Source organism: Dendropsophus ebraccatus, chromosome 1 (assembly GCF_027789765.1).
Source record: "Dendropsophus ebraccatus isolate aDenEbr1 chromosome 1, aDenEbr1.pat, whole genome shotgun sequence".
Lineage (NCBI taxonomy): Eukaryota > Metazoa > Chordata > Amphibia > Anura > Hylidae > Dendropsophus > Dendropsophus ebraccatus.
In genome coordinates, this window is record NC_091454.1 from 189,873,230 (window position 1) to 189,892,556 (window position 19,327).

The 19,327-nt window shown below is 42.7% G+C and overlaps 1 protein-coding gene across 2 annotated transcripts in view; it reads right to left on the reverse strand.

The window, feature by feature from the left end:
• Positions 1-18,339, reverse strand: part of MOB1A (MOB kinase activator 1A) — a 49,367-nt gene extending 31,028 nt beyond the window's left edge. The window contains exons 1-5 of one of the 2 annotated variants that reach the window (XM_069942613.1): positions 18,197-18,339; positions 16,386-16,552; positions 11,621-11,714; positions 10,320-10,453; positions 6,091-6,119 (exon numbers count right to left, since the gene is read on the reverse strand). In XM_069942613.1, the coding sequence (XP_069798714.1) occupies positions 6,106-6,119; positions 10,320-10,453; positions 11,621-11,714; positions 16,386-16,552; positions 18,197-18,210 (423 nt within the window). In that variant the 5' untranslated portion in view covers positions 18,211-18,339 and the 3' untranslated portion in view covers positions 6,091-6,105. Of the gene's footprint in view, positions 1-6,090; positions 6,120-10,319; positions 10,454-11,620; positions 11,715-16,385; positions 16,553-18,196 lie in introns of those variants that run through there. The other variant, XM_069942606.1, reaches the window with a different exon arrangement.
• Positions 18,340-19,327: the final 988 nt, after the last annotated feature.

Here is a 19,327-nt window from a genome sequence, read left to right on the forward strand (position 1 = left end):
TTTACAATTATATTTGCAAACATGAATCAAATCCATCTACCACACCTATTCAATTTATCATAAAATCACTTTGAAATAAAGAAATATACCATCATATTCAATAAAAATTTATAAAGAAATCACACTAGAATCAAGAAATCATGCACTGGAATTCAAAAATCACACACTGGAATCCAAAAAGCATGCCTTTTTAAAAAATAAAAAAAATACATTTGCAAACATGAATCGAATCAATCTACCACACCTATTTAATCATAAAATCACTGATATAAAGAAAACCCATCAGATTCAATAAAAAAAAAAATCACGTACTGGAATTCAAAAATCACAATAAAATCCAGAAATCAAGCATGGGTTAGTTTTTTTTTATTATATTTGAAAACATCAAATCCATCTACCACACCTACTCAATTTATCATAAAATCACTCTGAAATTTAAAAAAAACCCATCACATTCCATAAAAATTAAGAAATCACACACTGGAATCCAGAATATCCATCTATCACACCTATTCAACTTATAAAATCACTCTGAAAGAAATAACCCATCATATTCAATAAAAAAAAAAAAAATCACTCACGAATCCAGAAATCATGCATTTTTCTTCATTTACATTTGCAAACATGAATCAAATCCATCTACCACACCTTTTCATCATAAAATCACTCTGAAATAAAGAAAAAAAACCTCATATTCAATAAAAAAAATAATTAAGAAATCACGCACTGAAATCAAGCAATCGCACGCACTGAAATCAAGCAATCGCACACACTGGAACCCAGAATGCACACACTGGAACCCAGAATGCACACACTGGAACCCAGAATGCACACACTGGAACCCAGAATGCACACACTGGAACCCAGAATGCACACACTGGAACCCAGAATGCACACACTGGAACCCAGAATGCACACACTGGAACCCAGAATGCACACACTGGAACCCAGAATGCACATCCATCCATAATGGCCTGATGAAGAGGGGATTGCACCCTCGAAACGTGTTGCATCAAAGCCTGAATTTGACTTCACACAAGTCCCAGGAGTTCTCTTCATTCAGAGAAGGAACAAGGGAACTTGGCCGGGGTTCCAAAAAGAGTGTTTGCGCCAGACGAATCCCACCAACCTCATCATTTTACCACTATTATAATTCACACATTGGAATCCATAATTCACACACTGGAATCTAGAAGTAACAGAGCTTTTTTTTTTTTAAATTAAATTTGCAATCGAATCAATCTACACCATTTCCATTTTTTAGAAAGACAATAAAGTAAAGAAATAACCCATAAGAGTCTTGAAATTAAGAAATCACACTTATTCATAAAACGTGTATTGGAATCCAGTACACTGTGGAATCTAGAATTGTTATTATATTTGAAGCCATGAATCACCAATTCCATCTACCACACCTATTCAATTTATGTGAAAGTCATGCTGCGTTTACACGAAGAGATAATTCGCCCGATCGTACGATTAACGCTTTCGAAGTAACAAATTTTTTTATAACATCAGCGTTTAGATGGAATGATATATGGTACGGAAAAAGCGTTTTGCGATCGCTTAAGCCTATCTCGCACATAGGTTAAATTGGTGAACGACTGTTTACACGGAACGATCTGCAAATTTTTTTTGAACGACCAAGGACAATTTGAGAACATGTTCAAAGATCAAAACAAACGATTTCTCGCTCGTCACTTGATCGTTCGCTGCGTTTACACGTATAATTATCGTTCGAATTCTTAAACGCAGCATCACACTCTGAAATCAAGAAAAAAACCAATCATATTCAATAAAATTAACAAATCACGTGTTGAACGCACTAGAATCCAGAAATATATAATACATTTGAAAACATTAATAATCAAATCAATCTACCACACCTATTCAATTAGAAAATCACACTTTGAAATAAAAAAAAATAACTATATTCAATAAAAAAAAATTAACACATCAAGCACTGGAATCCAGAAAACACACTGGAATCTAGAATTGAATAGGTGTGGTAGATGGATTTTGATTAATAAAGTTTTCAAATGTAATTACAGACTTGTAGATTCCAGTGCCTTATATCTTGATGAAATATTAAGACTCATGTTTTGTTTTTTTTTAATTTTAGGGACTTTCTGATAAATAGGTGTGGTAGATGGATTTGATTCATGTTTGCAAACATAATAATATTAATAACAATAATAAAAGACAGGTGTGATTTCTTGATTCCAGTGTGATTTCTTTATTTTTATTGAATATGATGGGTTATTTCAATTTATCAGAACGTTACTCTGAAATCATGAAATAACCCTTCATATTCAATAAAAATTTATAAAGAAATCAAACACTGGAATCAAGAAATCACACCTGTATTATCATTATTATTATTACGTTTGCAAACATGAATCAAATCCATCTACCACACCTATTTATCAGAAAGTCCCTAAAATAATAAAATTAACCCATGAGTCTTACTATTTCATAAAGATATAACGCACTGAAATCTACAAGTCTGTAATTACATTTGAAAACATCAAAATCCATCTACCACACCTATTCAATTCTAGATTCCAGTGTGTTTTCTGGATTCCAGTGCTTGGTGCGTTAATTTTTATTTAATATGGTTATTTCTTGATTTCAAAGTGTGATTTTCTAATAAATTGAATAGGTGTGGTAGATGGATTTGATTATTCATGGTTTCAAATGTATTATATAATTCTGGATTCTAGTGCGTTCAACACGTGATTTGTTTATTAATTTTTATTGAATATGATGGGGTTTTTCTTGATTTCATTGTGTGATGCTGCGTTTACACGGAACGATTATCGTGCGAATTTGCACGATAACGATCAAATTCAAACGATAATTGTACGTGTAAACGTAGCGATCAAGGAGTGTAACTTTCTGATAAATTGAAATAACCCATCATATTAAATAAAAATGAAAAGAAATCACACCCTTTTATTATTATTACATTTGCAAACATGAATCAAATCCATCTAACACCTATTTATCGCTGAAATAAAGAAACAACACATAAGAGTCTTGAAATTTCATCAAGAAATCCAGAACTCGCACTGGGAACCAAAATTCTGTAACTGCCTTTGAAAACATGAATCATCAGATCCATCTACCACACACATTGAATTTATCTGAAATCATTTTGAAATCAAGAAATAACCCTTCATATTCAATAAAAAATACAGATATACACTGGAATCCAGAAAACATGCACTGGAATCCAGAATTCTATCATTACATTTGAAAAAATGAACAAATCCATCTACCACACCTATTTAATTTATGTGAAAGTTACACTTAAAAAAAATAAAAATAAAATAACCTGTCAGTCTTGAAATTTCGAGATCTCGCACTGTAGTTCAGAAAACACACTGGAATCTAGAATTCTGCGATTACATGATCGATCAAAATCCATTTCCCACACCGATTTATCAGTCACAATGAAATCATGAGATAACCCATCATATTCAATAAAACATTATAATTCAGAAATCATGCACTGTAATCAAGAAATCACACATTGGAATCGAGAACTTTTTTTTAAAATTACATTTGCAAACATGAATCAAATTCATCTACCACACCTATTTATCAGAAAATGAAATAAAGAAATAACCCATAAGGAGTCTTGAAGTTTCATCAAGAAATAACACACTGAAAGCTAAAATACATGCACTGAAATCCAGAACACACACACAATTGGAACCCAGAATTCTATAATTGCCTTTGACAACATAATTCATCAAATCCAACTACCACAAATATTCAACTGATCAATAAAAATAACCCAACAAATTTAATAAAAATTAAAGAAAGCACACTGGAATCCAGAAAAAAAAACCCACACTGGAATCTAGAATTCTGTAAATATGTTTGAAACCATGAATCATCAGATTCATCTACCAAATGTATTCAATCAATAAGTCACACTCTGAAATATAAAAAAATAACCCATGAGTCTTTCAGGAATGCTCTGGAATCTAGAAAACATGAGCTGGAATCCAGAAAGCATGCACTTGAATGCAGAATTCTATAACTGCATTTGAAAAGATGAATAATCAAAACTAGAGATGAGCGAACTGGGTTCAGGTTCGAGTCCATCCAAAGCCGAACGTTCGGCATTTGATTAGCAGGGGCTGCTGAACTTGGATAAAGCTCTAAGGTTATCTGGAAAACATGGATACAGCCAATGACTATATCCATGTTTTCCACATAGCCTTAGGGCTTTATCCAACGTCAACATCCACCGCTAATCAAATGCTGAAAGTTCGGGTTCGGATGGACTTGAGCATGTTCGAGGTTCGCTCATCTCTAATCAAAACCCATCTACCACACCTATTCAATTTATCAATAAGTCACTCTGAAATAAAAAAAAAAACAAAAAAACTGAGTCTTAAAATTTCATCAAGAAATCAGCACTAGAGCCCAGAATTCTATAATTACATTTGAAACCATGAATCATCAAATCCATCTACCACACGTATTAAATGTATCAGAAATAACACTCTGAATCAAGAAATAACCCATCATGTCAAACCCAAATGCCACACGCTCGAGTTCAGACGAACTTAAGTGTGCTTAAAGTTTGTGTAACTACTAGAAATCACACAATAGAATCAAGAACTTTCATTACCTTGGGAAACAATCTTTAATCTACCAAACCAATTAATCAGAAAATTCACACTCTATAGTTACCACTGTTTTCTTGCCACACTGGAGTCTTATGTTCAAATAACACAAAGGACAACAACATCTCCGTTTTCCTCTGGGCATTGGAAAATTTAGATTGTGAGCCCCAATGAGGACTGGGACCAATTTACATAATGACATGCTCTGTACAGCACTGCAGAATATGTTGGTGATATGTAAATTAATAAAGTATTATCACAATCATCCATTGCTACCATACAATAAATCAGGAAATCACACAGACCCCTGAATGTAAAAGTTGCTCACAGGAAGCAATGATCTAACAGATGTTAAGTTTTGTAAACTGTAGAACCTTACATGTTGTCCTTCAACCAGATGTCGACTAAAGTTACACAGTATGCTGCATGTCAACAGATAAAACTTTTGAACTTTAAGTATTGGGTGTTCTCCAACCTGTTGCTCAATAGCTGTAGCAAAACTATTGCTTGTTTTGTAAAAGAGCCCCAGATTGGTGACTGTTGCTTTGTATTATTGAACTACACCCTGTACATTTATAGGAGCACTCTGATAGAAGCCGACATGGCTATGGGGTACGTTATTGGAGTACTAGTGAAGGCACTATCAGAATACACAGGCCATGCGCAGCACAATTCATAACAGCGCACAGTAAAGCAGCTCATAACTCATCTGTCTGTATTTAGACATTGGGCAACATCTTTAGTTTCATGTGCACATTGGTTTGACTCAACTTCCTGTTTTTTGAACCACAAGCAAACTATGAAAATATACATCGCTATAAGAAAACACGAGCTTGGTCTACGCTGGAAATCTTCTACATCAAGTCCCTGTATGAAGCAACTTAAACAATAGGAAACTGCTTACAACACACTTAGCCCTAACTATCAGAATCACTTCCCCTACAATGAGAAAAACCGACTGTCCTTTTATACAAATGTGAATGATATTCTACACAAAGACACCTCTACAGAAATGGAACATGTTGATGGGAATGTATTACCAGTAAATGACTTGCGGAGAGGACTGGGAAGCCATGTTTTAGTGAGAATAGGAATATCCCTTTAATTACACAAGAGCTATTGTTGAGCTATCCAGCTTTAACTATAGCTTGAGACTAGCTTCATCTGGCGTGTTACTACTTGCACAAGGGATATGAACAGCTTTACCAGTCTCATCCGCATAGGCATAAACCTGATGAGTCAGCCATGATGAGTGATAAGATGCGCGGCAGAATCATTCACATAAGTTAAATGTATCTCAGTCTACTAAATCTAGGCACATGCAACTGACTGCAGGGAGGAGGAAGGGAGCTGGGATCACCACCTGCTATCAATGGGGGATCTGGGTAATCTAGTAGTGTTACCTTTCACTGCCTGTGATGATGATGACGACTCTTCTGACAATGCCCTCACACAGCACAAACTAACAAATAATCCCTAGAAAAGAGACCATAGTTCAGTTCCAGCAAAAACGCGAATCTATACATGCTAACGTTGATGGGTATAGTGTGCAGTCTGACACCTACTACTATGAAAGGAGAAGTCTAGAGGAAATAATAAAAAAAAAATCTCAAGCAGGCAGGGAAGAACATAATAAACAAGCCCTAATTACCTCTCCCCGTGCCTCCGTAGCGCTGTCTTAATGTCCCCAGGATCTCCTGCTCTATCGATGTCATGACTCAGACGGATTGCCTGCTCAGCCAATCAGTGACTGGGGTAGGACATGGCTTCAGTCACTGATTGGCTAAGCGTGCAATCAGTGGCATGGGTCCAATGTCTTGTTTACATTAGAACTCTAGGGAAAATAACTCTGAAGCCTGTGACACAGAGCTTTGGGGGCACGGGGAGAGGCAAGTAGTGCTTGTTTATTATGTTCCCCCCAATCCCTGCCTGCTTGCAAATTATCGTCTCCAGACTTCTCCTTTAAGAGAAGATATGAAGTGGCACAGCTCTCAGCCTAAAGCATGTGCCCATTTGTGTCTCAGCACCCAGAACCCCACTGATCATAACTTCTGACATCGCTATGACATCACATATGTATGTAAAGAGGATGTGTATCCTGTAATAAATAAATAAGAACTTAATGTAGGACTGCACAAAAGTCAGCAAATATGCAGCAAGGGACATAGTCCCTTCTGATGCGGCGAACTAAAAAGCATATGTAATTGTCTTAGCAGATCACTAGACTATTAAGTGCTGGTTCTTAGTTACACACAATTTACTCTCATGTCTGGTCAGTACTTCTAACCAAATATAGTTTCTTCAGCTGCACCAATATCAGCTGATAAACACATGAAAATAACTTCCTCTATTTGCTTTCAGCGATCACAGGACTTTACAGCAGCCTCCTGACACTGGGTGCAGCTGCAGAATCACGGTCGTCCCACTTCGCTCATGCAGCATTCACTACCTATGGTAAGCACCATCTATTATATTTTGCAAACAGCAGCACCATCCCAGCCTGTATCGTTAAGCATACTTTATAATATGACTGCCATGCATAACAACCTCTATTATGAAAGGACTGATAACACTTGGCAGCTGCCATGTCCATTTGAGCGCTGTGTACAGATCGCAATAATGTGAGATCTAGAGCCAGGTGGTTGGTTGCGTACAGCTTTTAAACAGTCCACTATTGCCCACAGACAGCTTGTGACTTGTCATGTTGTCAAAGGTCACACACACACACACACACACACTAGTGACGGCAAAAGAGGAACCAGAATATTAACATTCTCACTTCTCCATGCCATAGGACTCCCTTCTTTATCACTGTAACACAAGCTTTTCTAAACCCTGGGTATAAGCCAAATAATATACACCTATGCCCTTTCTAATTCTTCTTTGAAGGCTGTAGTGAAAGTCTTCCTAAATCATACATGATTTCCTGGAAATGCTGTGTTCAGTGAAAATATGAAGCATGATATCTGCCCGTGCCAACCTGTCATTATCTGCAATGACTACAGGAACATTTAGCCATGTCTGAGGTGTGTAGATCCAGGTCATTGCCAAGAAATAAAATAGGCATCAGCCTGATTGTGGTTTAGACCCAGGAGTATGTTCACATGGAGCCTTTACAGAAGTCCAAGGGTGCACTAGGACAGTGATTTTCAACCTTTTTTAAACCGCGGCACACTTTTTATACTTAAAAAATTCCGGGGCACACCACCAACCAAAATGGCACAAAATGACACTAAAACAGTACATATTATACATATAGTTAATATAGATTCTAAATGTATTTATACTCACTCAGTGTGAAACCTGGGCCTGTTATCTTCTCCTCCCCTGTGCTTCTCTCCACCATACTTCTCCCCCCTACTTCTCTCCACCATATTTTTCCCCCCGCTTCTCTCCACCATGCTTCTCTCCACCATGCTTCTCTCCACCATCCCCAGGTTTCTCTCCCCCCCTTCCTCCTCAGAGATGGTCGCAGCTGCTGTCCACCTCACCTACTAGCCTCCCGTAGGGCCAGAACATGCTCCTCCAATCAGCAGAGACCGGGAGCGTGGCGCGCTGCGGCGGGCCACAGCGCACGCGTTGATTGGATGCGTGCATCACGGCCCGCCGCAGCGCACCACGCAACCGCCCACATTATAATCTGCCACTGATCGCTGCGCATTGCCGGGAAACAAAACACAGGGGCACCATAGTTTGGGGAACTTTCCCCGCGGCACACCCGACCATGTGTCGCGGCACACTGGTTGAAAATCACTGCACTAGGAGACTTAGGAAGTGTTCTGTGGCTGCATTAAAAAAAAAAATCCTCCGCAGAGATAATCTGATGCAGCAAATATTGAAGTGCGGCCCCTGCCAGCCATCATGCACTATAACAGATATATAATCATTAACAAATGAAACTGAAATAACTGAGGAGACAGGAGGCACCGGTGATATGACGGCCTTAAACACATGGAAATCTTGCTTAAGAACAGATAGCAGTTATGAATTAAATTTATAGCAGTTATGAATTTAAAGAGAACCAATCATCGATGAAAATCAAAAAAAAAATTTTCCCTAATTTTATGTATTTACTTATTTTATTAATATTTGTAAATATAATTCATTACTTTTTTGGCTGTGTTTTTAAACTATTTACTTTTTACTTTCCTATCTCGCGCCGGCTCTTTTCAAAAGAGCCGGCGCGAGACAGGAAGCTCCCGTCATGCAAAGCGGCAAGGCCGGGCACCGCCATCTTGATGACGTCACTTGCGTTCCACCGCTGGAACGCAAAAGACTAAATCAAGATGGCGGCGCCGGCCTTGCTGTAGCGGTCCAGAGGATCAGGTAAAGTATAAGATACAGACTGCCTTTGCAGTCTGTATCTTCATTTTGTCTATTTATTAAGATACAGACTGCCTTTGCAGTCTGTATCTTATACTTTACCTGATCCTCTTGTTCGGTGCAGGAAGGCCGCGCGCCGCCATCTTGAATACGTCACTTGCGTTCCAGCGGTGGAACGCAAGTAGCGTAATCAAGATGGCGGCGCCGGCCTTGCTGTAGCGGACCAGAGGATCAGGTAAAGTATAAGATACAGACTGTAAAGGCAGTCTGTATCTTTCCGAAGTCTATTTATGAAGATACAGACTGCATTTGCAGTCTGTATCTTATACTTTACCTGCTCCTTTGTTCCGGTGCAGTAATGCCGGGCGCCGCCATCTTGATGACGTCACTCTGGAACGCACCGCTGGAACGCACGTGACGTCATCAAGATGGCGGCGGCCGGCATTACTGCACCGGAACAAAGGAGCAGGTAAAGTATAAGATACAGACTGCAAATGTAGTCTGTATCTTCATAAATAGACTTCATAAAGATACAGACTGCATTTGCAATCTGTATCTTATACTTTACCTGCTCCTTTGTTCCGGTGCATTAATGCCGGCCGCCGCCATCTTGATGACGTCACGTGCGTTCCAGCGGTGCGTTCCAGCGTGACGTCATCAAGATGGCGGCGCCCAGCATTACTGCACAGAGGAAGAGAAATTAGGTAAAGAATAAGATACAGACTGCAAAGGCAGTCTGTATCTTCATAGATAGACTTAGGGAGAGAGAATCTTTGATAATAGGGATAGTAAATTTTAGGTGATTGGTTCTCTTTAAAGCAGTTATGAATAATAAAAAAAATCTTGCCACGGTCTTCTCAGTAGCATAGATCAGGGTTATCGGCGATCTATGTATAGAGCCTGCCTGAGAGCAGGCTTTACACATAGATTGCAGATCCGACAGGACAGAGGTAAGGAGCTTACCCCCGCCTGTCTGCACATGCGATCGGGACCCGATCACTCAGTGACCGGTGCTTGAACTGTCACTGAGTACCTTAAACGCTGCGATCATTGTAGATCGGGGCATTTAAGGGGTTAATGAGAGCCGGCTCCGGGATCGCAGCTGACTCATTACCTGCGGCCCCGGACACAGATGAGAGCGAGATCACTATCCCTGCAGCGCTCCCGTTCTCATCAATAAACCAGTCAGTAACAGGAATGTATATATACATTCCTACTGCATGTTACTGACGCGAAGGGTTAAGGAAAAAAATTTTGACATTGTGCCCACAGAATACCACTAACCACAACTATGAGACTTCTTCCATTATTGAAGAAAAGACGTGAATCATAGAGAAGTGCAGTGTTACTTACCGATCTTGGAGGGGAATAGGGTCTCATCATCCAGCTGGTCCTGGACCCAGGTCATCAGATAGTCTATATACTTGGGAGCAGAACATTTGATGGGCTTCTTTATGTTAGTGCCATCGGCCCAGTGATATTCATACCTGTAAGATATTTATACCAGTACATTAGCACTGGGTCAATAGAGCTTGGTGTATGTATGGCTTTCTTTGAGTATATACTGAATGTTATAGTCTAACAAAGAGGTAACCTATAAAAAGCAATGCTAAATAAAAAAGATGTGCTGAAATAAGAGGTTGCAAATTTATTGAGGGGGTTTTCTAAGGAAAACAGATTGATGGCCTATCCTCAATAGCTGATCAGCACCCACCAGTCCAGCTGTCAAACCACAGCTCCTGGAGGTAAACACATTCTCACCTGCTCCCTTCACTTTAATGGGAGCATAGGCTGCAGTATCTCATTATGGCCACTACACACAGAATGGAGTCAGCTGCCTTTGGCTTCTTTCACACACATTATATATATATATATATATATATATATATATATATATATATGCTAGAGCTTAGATGAACAGTGGATTGGTAAGGGTTTCCCCGTGCAGACAACTTGCCGATTAGCTCTTAAATGTCCTTTCCAGAGGATAGCACTATATTAGTTTTACCTTAAGGTGACAGAATAGAATTGTCAGGAATACAGAAAAGGGCAGAAGACCCATGGTTAGAGAGGAACCTCTTGGGAACCCCGGTCTATAAAGAAACAGCCAAGCAGATTCATCAGACGCCTCAGGAACAAAAGAAAATGGAAAGAAATAGAAGATACCCTCTGCAAAAACATGCAAAAGATGAACTAAACTTTGCCCCTAGCTATACATTTTTAGCATTCCATCTGAATACTCTGATCTCATGTAACCTGGGGGGGGGGAGAACATGAATACAGAAGTAACCAACATGACTCATCTAAACTCATTTCTACATTACATCATATATGAACGCAATCAACAACCTCATCATAATCCTCTATTTAAAGGGGTATTCCACTCAAACTTTTCTCTTATGCAGTCTTGGAAGGGAGAGGGGAGATAGAGAGAAAAACTCTCACACCGTTTTTGTGTCTTCAGCAGAAAACAAAAGCTCACAACGGGGGTAAGGAGACTGAATAGATAATAAAGTTATAATTAAGTGGAATACCCCTTTAACTATCAGAGTATTCGCCAATATCGTTTTTATATAACTGGTTATTAGATTTATTTATTTTTACTGACAAGCCCAGCTATTCAGACTACATTCCTACATCCTACTGGCACATACCTGGGCCCGGCAGACATCACTGAGCAGCTGGTCTCTGTGCAGAATTCTGTGATGGTGCCATACAGCATGTTGATCTGATTGAAGAAATCCACAGCTGGGGAAAAATAAAACAAGCCATTAATATTGAAGGTGTATTCCATCTACAAAACTTGCCCCCTTGATTAAATGTATCTGATACAAGGTAACCAGGATGATAAATACAAGGTAAATAATAAAAAAAAAAAAATCATACTTGTCTACCGGTCTCCCATTTGTAATTCTACTTCCAAGATAGACTCACCTTGGCAGTGAAAGCCTGCTTAGCCAGTCACCAACTGAGGTGGGACACAACTACAGGCAGTGATTGGCTAAGTCTTTCTTAGAAGCAGAAGACAATGAGAGCTACAGGAGACTTAGGGCCCTATTCCACTGGACGATTATCGTTTGCATATCATTAACGATTAACGATCGCAAACGACCACTATTGCGAAAGACCTGAAAACGTTCACTCATTTCCATTGAACGATAATCGTTACTTATGATCGTAATTGCGATCGTTTTTTCTTCGCTATTTATTCGCTATTGCATTCGTATCTATTGCGAACGACCGAACGATGTCTTATTCAACGCGAACGATTTGCGAACGAGCAACGATAAAAATAGGTCCAGGTCTTATAAAGCGATCAACGATTTCTCGTTCGGTCGTTAATCGTTAACTGCATTTCAACCGAACGATTATCGTTTAGATTCGAACGATTTAACGATAATCTGAACGATAATCGTCCAGTGGAATAGGGCCCTTAGGTGAGTTGTTTTTTTTAGCACCCCAGGAACATATAAAATACTATATATCCCTTTAAGGGTATTTGAGGGTAATATAGAGCAGCAGAAAATATCCAGATGTAACATATACAGGTGTGACCACATATCATGACTCATATCTAATCTTGATCAGTGGATTAAGTTTATAGCCACTTCCCTAACATATATCACACTATAACAGTCTCCATTACAAGCCTCAGCAATTGTAATAAATGAAGATGGCTGGTATTATCTACACCTGTGCTTCTCAAACTATTTCTACTGGAGCCTCACCCAACAGACCAAGGCAATGCCTGGGCCTCACTAGACTGTAGACTGACTAAGAGGGTGCCTGGGCCTCACCATGTGTGGTGAAAGTCCATTTAAAAGCTGAAAATAAAGCTAGGGCTACCTTTCATCCTTCTCCCAAGCTCTATATACTAATAAAGCAATACCAATCAATTAATAATGTTGCTAAAATTGAGATTTTAGAGGACTCTGCAGACCATAGTTAGTATTGTAAAAAACTGACTCCTTAGCTGGGCCTCACCAACAACTAGGGGGTGCCTCACTGGTGAGGCCCGCCTCACAGTTTGAGAAGCACTGATCTACACTACCAATATACATATAAGACACTGGGATCTGACGTCTCTCCTGCTGCTCTATTATCAGTATCAGTCAAAATCCAGTTTAAGATGAGCATAACACGGCCACAAGTATCTATCTGACCGCAGGGATAATGGTCCGAACACTTTGAAATAGGGTCACTAGACACATAGATGGGCTAGAAATTGTGGTAATTTTAAATTTAAAAAAGCAAACACCAATCTCATAAAAACACAGGTTTCCAATGACTGATCAAAAAATACTAAACAAATAGGATCTCCCCTTTAACAACTTCCTTCAATAAATGGGTTTGTATTTGGTTTGAGAGGAGAAATAAAAAGTTTTCCCTCCTGAAACAGCACCACTCTTGTCCTTAGTGGGTACAGCAGCACAATAGCAGGTGTAATATTTTGAGATGCATCTGGAGGCCGCATTACTAAACTTACAGTCAGCTGGACTACAGCAATGTAACAGGGAACCACGACAGAACACAGCTCTTTGATGCTGAAGTCCCGCTGCCATGGAAACCCAATGACATCATGATGACATCACTGGAACTTCCTGCTTCCTCATCGAGAATGGAGGGGGCACAAGAACGACAAACTGCATCACCCTGACCTCTCACCATACAGGTCTACAGATTATATGCTAAAAAGTTCTAGGGAAGAAAAATTAAGGGTTTTAAAGATAAAATTGATGATGATGACGACCATGGTGGTTCCTGCAGCAGAACTAAAACAATAAGGCAATACATCATGTACAGCAATAAAACGCCATTACTCTAAAAATAATCCTTCACATCACAAAGGGAGGAAAGAAGGCTTCAGCCATGAGGAGATTAAAGGGAAGACGACACTGGAGCGGACAATTCGCACATGTTGACATTTATAATGCTATTTAAAGGAACAAAAGGGCACACTCCCTGTCAAACTGAAGGTGTCGATGGGAACTCGGGAGATATTTTTAGTATTATCTGCAATCACAGACACGAGGCCACTAAAAGTCCAGGAGCCCCAGACGTAAATCGGAACCATAATAGCATGTCCAGATGCAGACTGTGCAACGGTTATATGCATAGGCCCATAGACTTGAATAGGTGCATATACTGTTCACAACTAAAGACGGTAATCATGAATGTGTGCAAGTGGTTGTCCAGGAAAAAAAATAAATCTACTTTTCCCCTATCCACAGCCAACCCATGCCACGTCTCAAGCAGCCAAGGACTGGAGAATCTGGATGCGAACATCAGCACAGAAGATGGGGCGGTAATAGATGTAATGGTTTTCATCCACCCCCTCCCTGGCAGTCTTAAAAAAATAGGTCCCAGATGTAGTACCCATTTAATAAAGAAAGCAGTCAGCTATCCATTTTGCCTGGTTATATTAGCCTCCTCACTATACAGGAGTAGACAGGGGAAAATGTTCTAGTTATGGGTGCGGATTTCAAGGGTCATGCCAAAAACGTCTAAGCTTTGAGTACCCCTGTAAAATAGTAGGTAAAAGGACTCTAATATATTAGGAATGACCATAAGCTGAGTGTTATACTGCAGCTCACAGAAGTGAATGGAGCAGTAACGCAGTACCACACACACAACCAGTACGCTGTGTTTGAAAGAAAGCAGCCATGTTTTTCTTAGCCTAGACAATGCTCTGAGCAGCTCTTCATACATTCCTATTTTACTTCTTAAGCTGAGCCTCCGGAGTTGTCATCCCGCCCAAGGTTAATTCAATTCCATGCCTAAGAAGACAGGAGATTGATTACAAAGCATTCAGAAGTCTATACAGGCATGGGTGACACCTATAAAGAGGTTACTGTGGCCTCCAGGCGCACAGATGCCACAGACGGGAAAGGGAAGAGTCTACCGCTCTGAATAACTACGAGAGAAGTGCTGTCAGGAGTCTGTGGCCGTCCAACTCTAGCCCCACTCTCTTGTTGCAAAAGGCCCTTTGTAGCGCCACTTTGTGAAATCCAGGTATTTCACAATAGCTTGCTAGGGGTAGGTTGGCCGGTTGACCTCTCCTGCTCAGGCACGGACAGAGGTGGCAGCAGAGAGCACTGTCAAAATGGAAAGAATATACCCCTTCCTGCAGGACATACAGCAGCTGATAAGTACTGGAAGACTTAAGCTTTTTTAATAGAAGTAATTTACAAATCTCTGACACCAGATTTGAAAGATTTTATTATTTTTTTTGCTGGAGTACCCCCTTAATGAGATACATACAATATTCCTAGGTTGTCAGACAGCATGTCTTTAGATATATGAGGGATCAGACATACAACACTGCTGCTTGCACAGCCCCCATATTCCCATCTGCCGCCCTGTTGGGGCACTGTACCCTCCTCTGTGATCGTATACCACCATACTTAGGCTTGGTTCAAACTACGTTTTTGTAATCCTTTTTTTTTATCCTTTCTTGCAAAAAACGGATTAAAAACTGATTAAAAAAACCTTCCATTATAAAAAAACGGATCAAAACGTTTTTTTTTTTTTTTTTTTAAGTGTACACAAAAACGTGGCCGACTGCATTTTCATGTCCTTTAAAAAAATGGATCTTTTTTTATAATGGAAGTCCATGGAAAAACGGATGCACACAATTGCATCCGTCTTTTTTCATCAGTTTTTAATCCGTTTTTTTGCAAAAAAGGATTGCAAAAACGTAGTGCGAACCCAGCTTAAAGGAGAGGATGCTGCAAACAAACACAAACACTTAATTTTAGATTCAATAGGAGAAAACCTGTGCTCATATACATAACTGGACACACATGTACATAAGCTATGGACGCTGTGCTACTGATCTGACCAACACAGTTACACAGCAATGTGCATCAAACCTTAGGCTGGGCCGAGGTGACAACAATGCTGCAGCTGTACACAGACAATTAATGTGTCCATGGTGCATACTAGATACTATAGCTCCGCTCCAATAACCTGAACACTTATGTCACAAACCTGCATCTAAACTCCTGACATGACAATAGACATTTCCAACACATGCTACAGCCTCATGTAATCCTGTAATGTAAACCTCACAGGATGACAATGACTATAGACACTTCAGAGGAAGTGTAAGGTATTTATAGGATACAAATGAGGATATGATTTATTTTTTAACTTTACTCTCTACATGCAGCCAACCCAAGGAGTCCCCGACATTTTAACAAGCTATGGAATGTGAGTGAGGGGCTTACTGCACTGCTGTATTACAAAATGAAAGGAGTTTTATGGTGTGTCCAGGAATGATGGGGGTTGTAGTTTTGTGACACATGGCTATATAACAGCTCAGGGGCTCTGGCAGCCTTCCTCATCGATATAGGCACTGCTGTATTACATTGATATGGGCACTGCTGGTACTGGGTATAATGGGGCAGGTATACTCACTATTTACAGCAATCCATTCATTGAGATCCTCTCCTTCGGGTAACATGACCGCCTGCCTGAGATTGCCGCTGCCCAGCGTGGCCTCCGCATGCTTCAGGAGCTCATACTGATGCGATCCTTCCGGGATGTTCTTCTTGGGTTTGAAAGTTTTAGAAGATCGACTGCCACTGGGGGAAATAATAAAGTCACATTATATACAACACCGGATGTGTATAAGTGTCTAATGGCGTCACCAGAGGGGGCCTGAGCTGGAGGCATGACGCCACCAGAGGGGGCCTCGAGCTGGAGGCATGACGCCACCAGAGGGGGCCTCGAGCTGGAGGCATGACGCCACCAGAGGGGGCCTCGAGCTGGAGGCATGACGCCACCAGAGGGGGTCTGAGCTGGAGGGATGGCAGCACAGGGGCACCCCATGGCAGCACAGGGGCACCCCATGGCAGCACAGGGGCACCCCATGGCAGCACAGGGGCACCCCATGGCAGCACAGGGGCACCCCATGGCAGCACAGGGGCACCCCATGGCAGCACAGGGGCACCCCATGGCAGCACAGGGGCACCCCATGGCAGCACAGGGGCACCCCATGGCAGCACAGGGGCACCCCATGGCAGCACAGGGGCACCCCATGGCAGCACAGGGGCACCCCATGGCAGCACAGGGGCACCCCATGGCAGCACAGGGGCACCCCATGGCAGCACAGGGGCACCCCATGGCAGCACAGGGGCACCCCATGGCAGCACAGGGGCACCCCATGGCAGCACAGGGGCACCCCATGGCAGCACAGGGGCACCCCATGGCAGCACAGGGGCACTCCATGGCAGCACAGGGGCACTCCATGGCAGCACAGGGGCACTCCATGGCAGCACAGGGGCACTCCATGGCAGCACAGGGGCACTCCATGGCAGCACAGGGGCACTCCATGGCAGCACAGGGGCACTCCATGGCAGCACAGGGGCACTCCATGGCAGCACAGGGGCACCCCATGGCAGCACAGGGGCACCGCACCCCATGGCAGCACAGGGGCACTCCATGGCAGCACAGGGGCACCCCATGGCAGCACAGGGGCACTCCATGGCAGCACAGGGGCACTCCATGGCAGCACAGGGGCACTCCATGGCAGCACAGGGGCACTCCATGGCAGCACAGGGGCACTCCATGGCAGCACAGGGGCACCCCATGGCAGCACAGGGGCACCCCATGGCAGCACAGGGGCACTCCATGGCAGCACAGGGGCACCGCACCCCATGGCAGCACAGGGGCACTCCATGGCAGCACAGGGGCACCCCATGGCAGCACAGGGGCACTCCATGGCAGCACAGGGGCACCCCATGGCAGCACAGGGGCACCCCATGGCAGCACAGGGGCACCCCATGGCAGCACAGGGGCACCCCATGGCAGCACAGGGGCACCCCATGGCAGCACAGGGGCACCCCATGGCAGCACAGGGGCACTCCATGGCAGCACAGGGGCACCCCATGGCAGCACAGGGGCACCCCATGGCAGCACAGGGGCACCGCACCCCATGGCAGCACAGGGGCACCCCATGGCAGCACAGGGGCACTCCATGTGCAGTGACAGGTTAGATGAGGATATACAGTATCGGATTGCTGCCATGATGGAAGTGTCAGGACTTTCGGCTGCTGGGGGTCACCTGCACTTCCCTCAAGTGGTGTCTGAGTTCTTCCCCTCCCCCACACGCAGCCATGACAGCCCCCAGCTGAGGAGAGCAGCCCCCCGGGTGATGGTGCCTGCGGGCCTGACAGCCGGGGCCTCCCCCTCACAACTTCCCTCTTCCCCCTCCACCCGCTACTCACAAGAGGAAGCTCATGATGCCGGGGAAGGAGACTGAGATCTCCGACCCGCTCCGCTGCCGCCGCTTCTCACTGTCTGACGGGGAGGACACGAACACCGAAGACCGCGAGCCACTTCCGGCCGAGCCCGCCCAGGTGCCAAACCTCGCGGGAAGTGGGACAGAGCGGACGCCCACTGCGCGAGACGCCACGCCCACAATACTGATAAACCAGGAAGCTGGGGAGCAGCGATTGGCGACACCAATAAAAGTGGGCGGGGCATTTATAGTTGACTATATATATTTATAGAGGGGCGGCTGCACTAGTGGACAGTGAGAGAAGTGCGTCATGTGACAGTACGGGTATGCTACTGGGGACAGAGTTTGTGTGTGCCTCACATTGTGGAGGGGTTATAGCAAGTGTGTGTGACCTTTAGTATTTCTGTGTGTTATGTATCTATACAGAGGGGAGGGGCGGTGCTATCTGGCCATCCTGCCAAGAGAGGCACTGCCATTGGGCTATGTCCCCCAGGTCAATGAGGCTGAAGCCGCCATGACCCAACAATGTGGTCAGATAAGGGTCAGGAGACCCCCATTCCCATGACTGGTAGGGGGTGCTAGGAATAGGGAACACATGGGAACCTGTCATTACTGCCATGACACCTGAACCCTAGGTCCATTTACTACAATGTCAAAAAGAACATCTGGGGATTCTACTATTTCAGCTACAAGACAAGGATGTTCCTTAAAGGGATTGTCCAGCAAAAAGAAATAAATCAACTGGTGTCAGAAAGTTATATAGATGTGTAATTTACGTGTTTTTAAAAATCTTTAGCCTTTGCCTTCCAGTACTTATGAGCTGCTGTATGTCCTGCAGGAAGTGGTGTATTCTTTCCAGCCTGACATAGTGCTCTCTGCTGCCACCTCTGTCCAAGACCGGAACTGTCCAGAGCAGGAGAGGTTTTCTATTGGGATTTCCAACTGCTGTGGACAGAGGCGGCGGCAGATAGCACTGTGTCATGCTGGAAAGAATACACCACTTCCTGCAGGACATACGGCAACTGATAAGTACTGGAAGACTAGACATTTTTAACTAAAAGTAAATTATAATGTGTATATAAAAAAAAAAATCACTAGAGTACCCCTTTAAAACCTG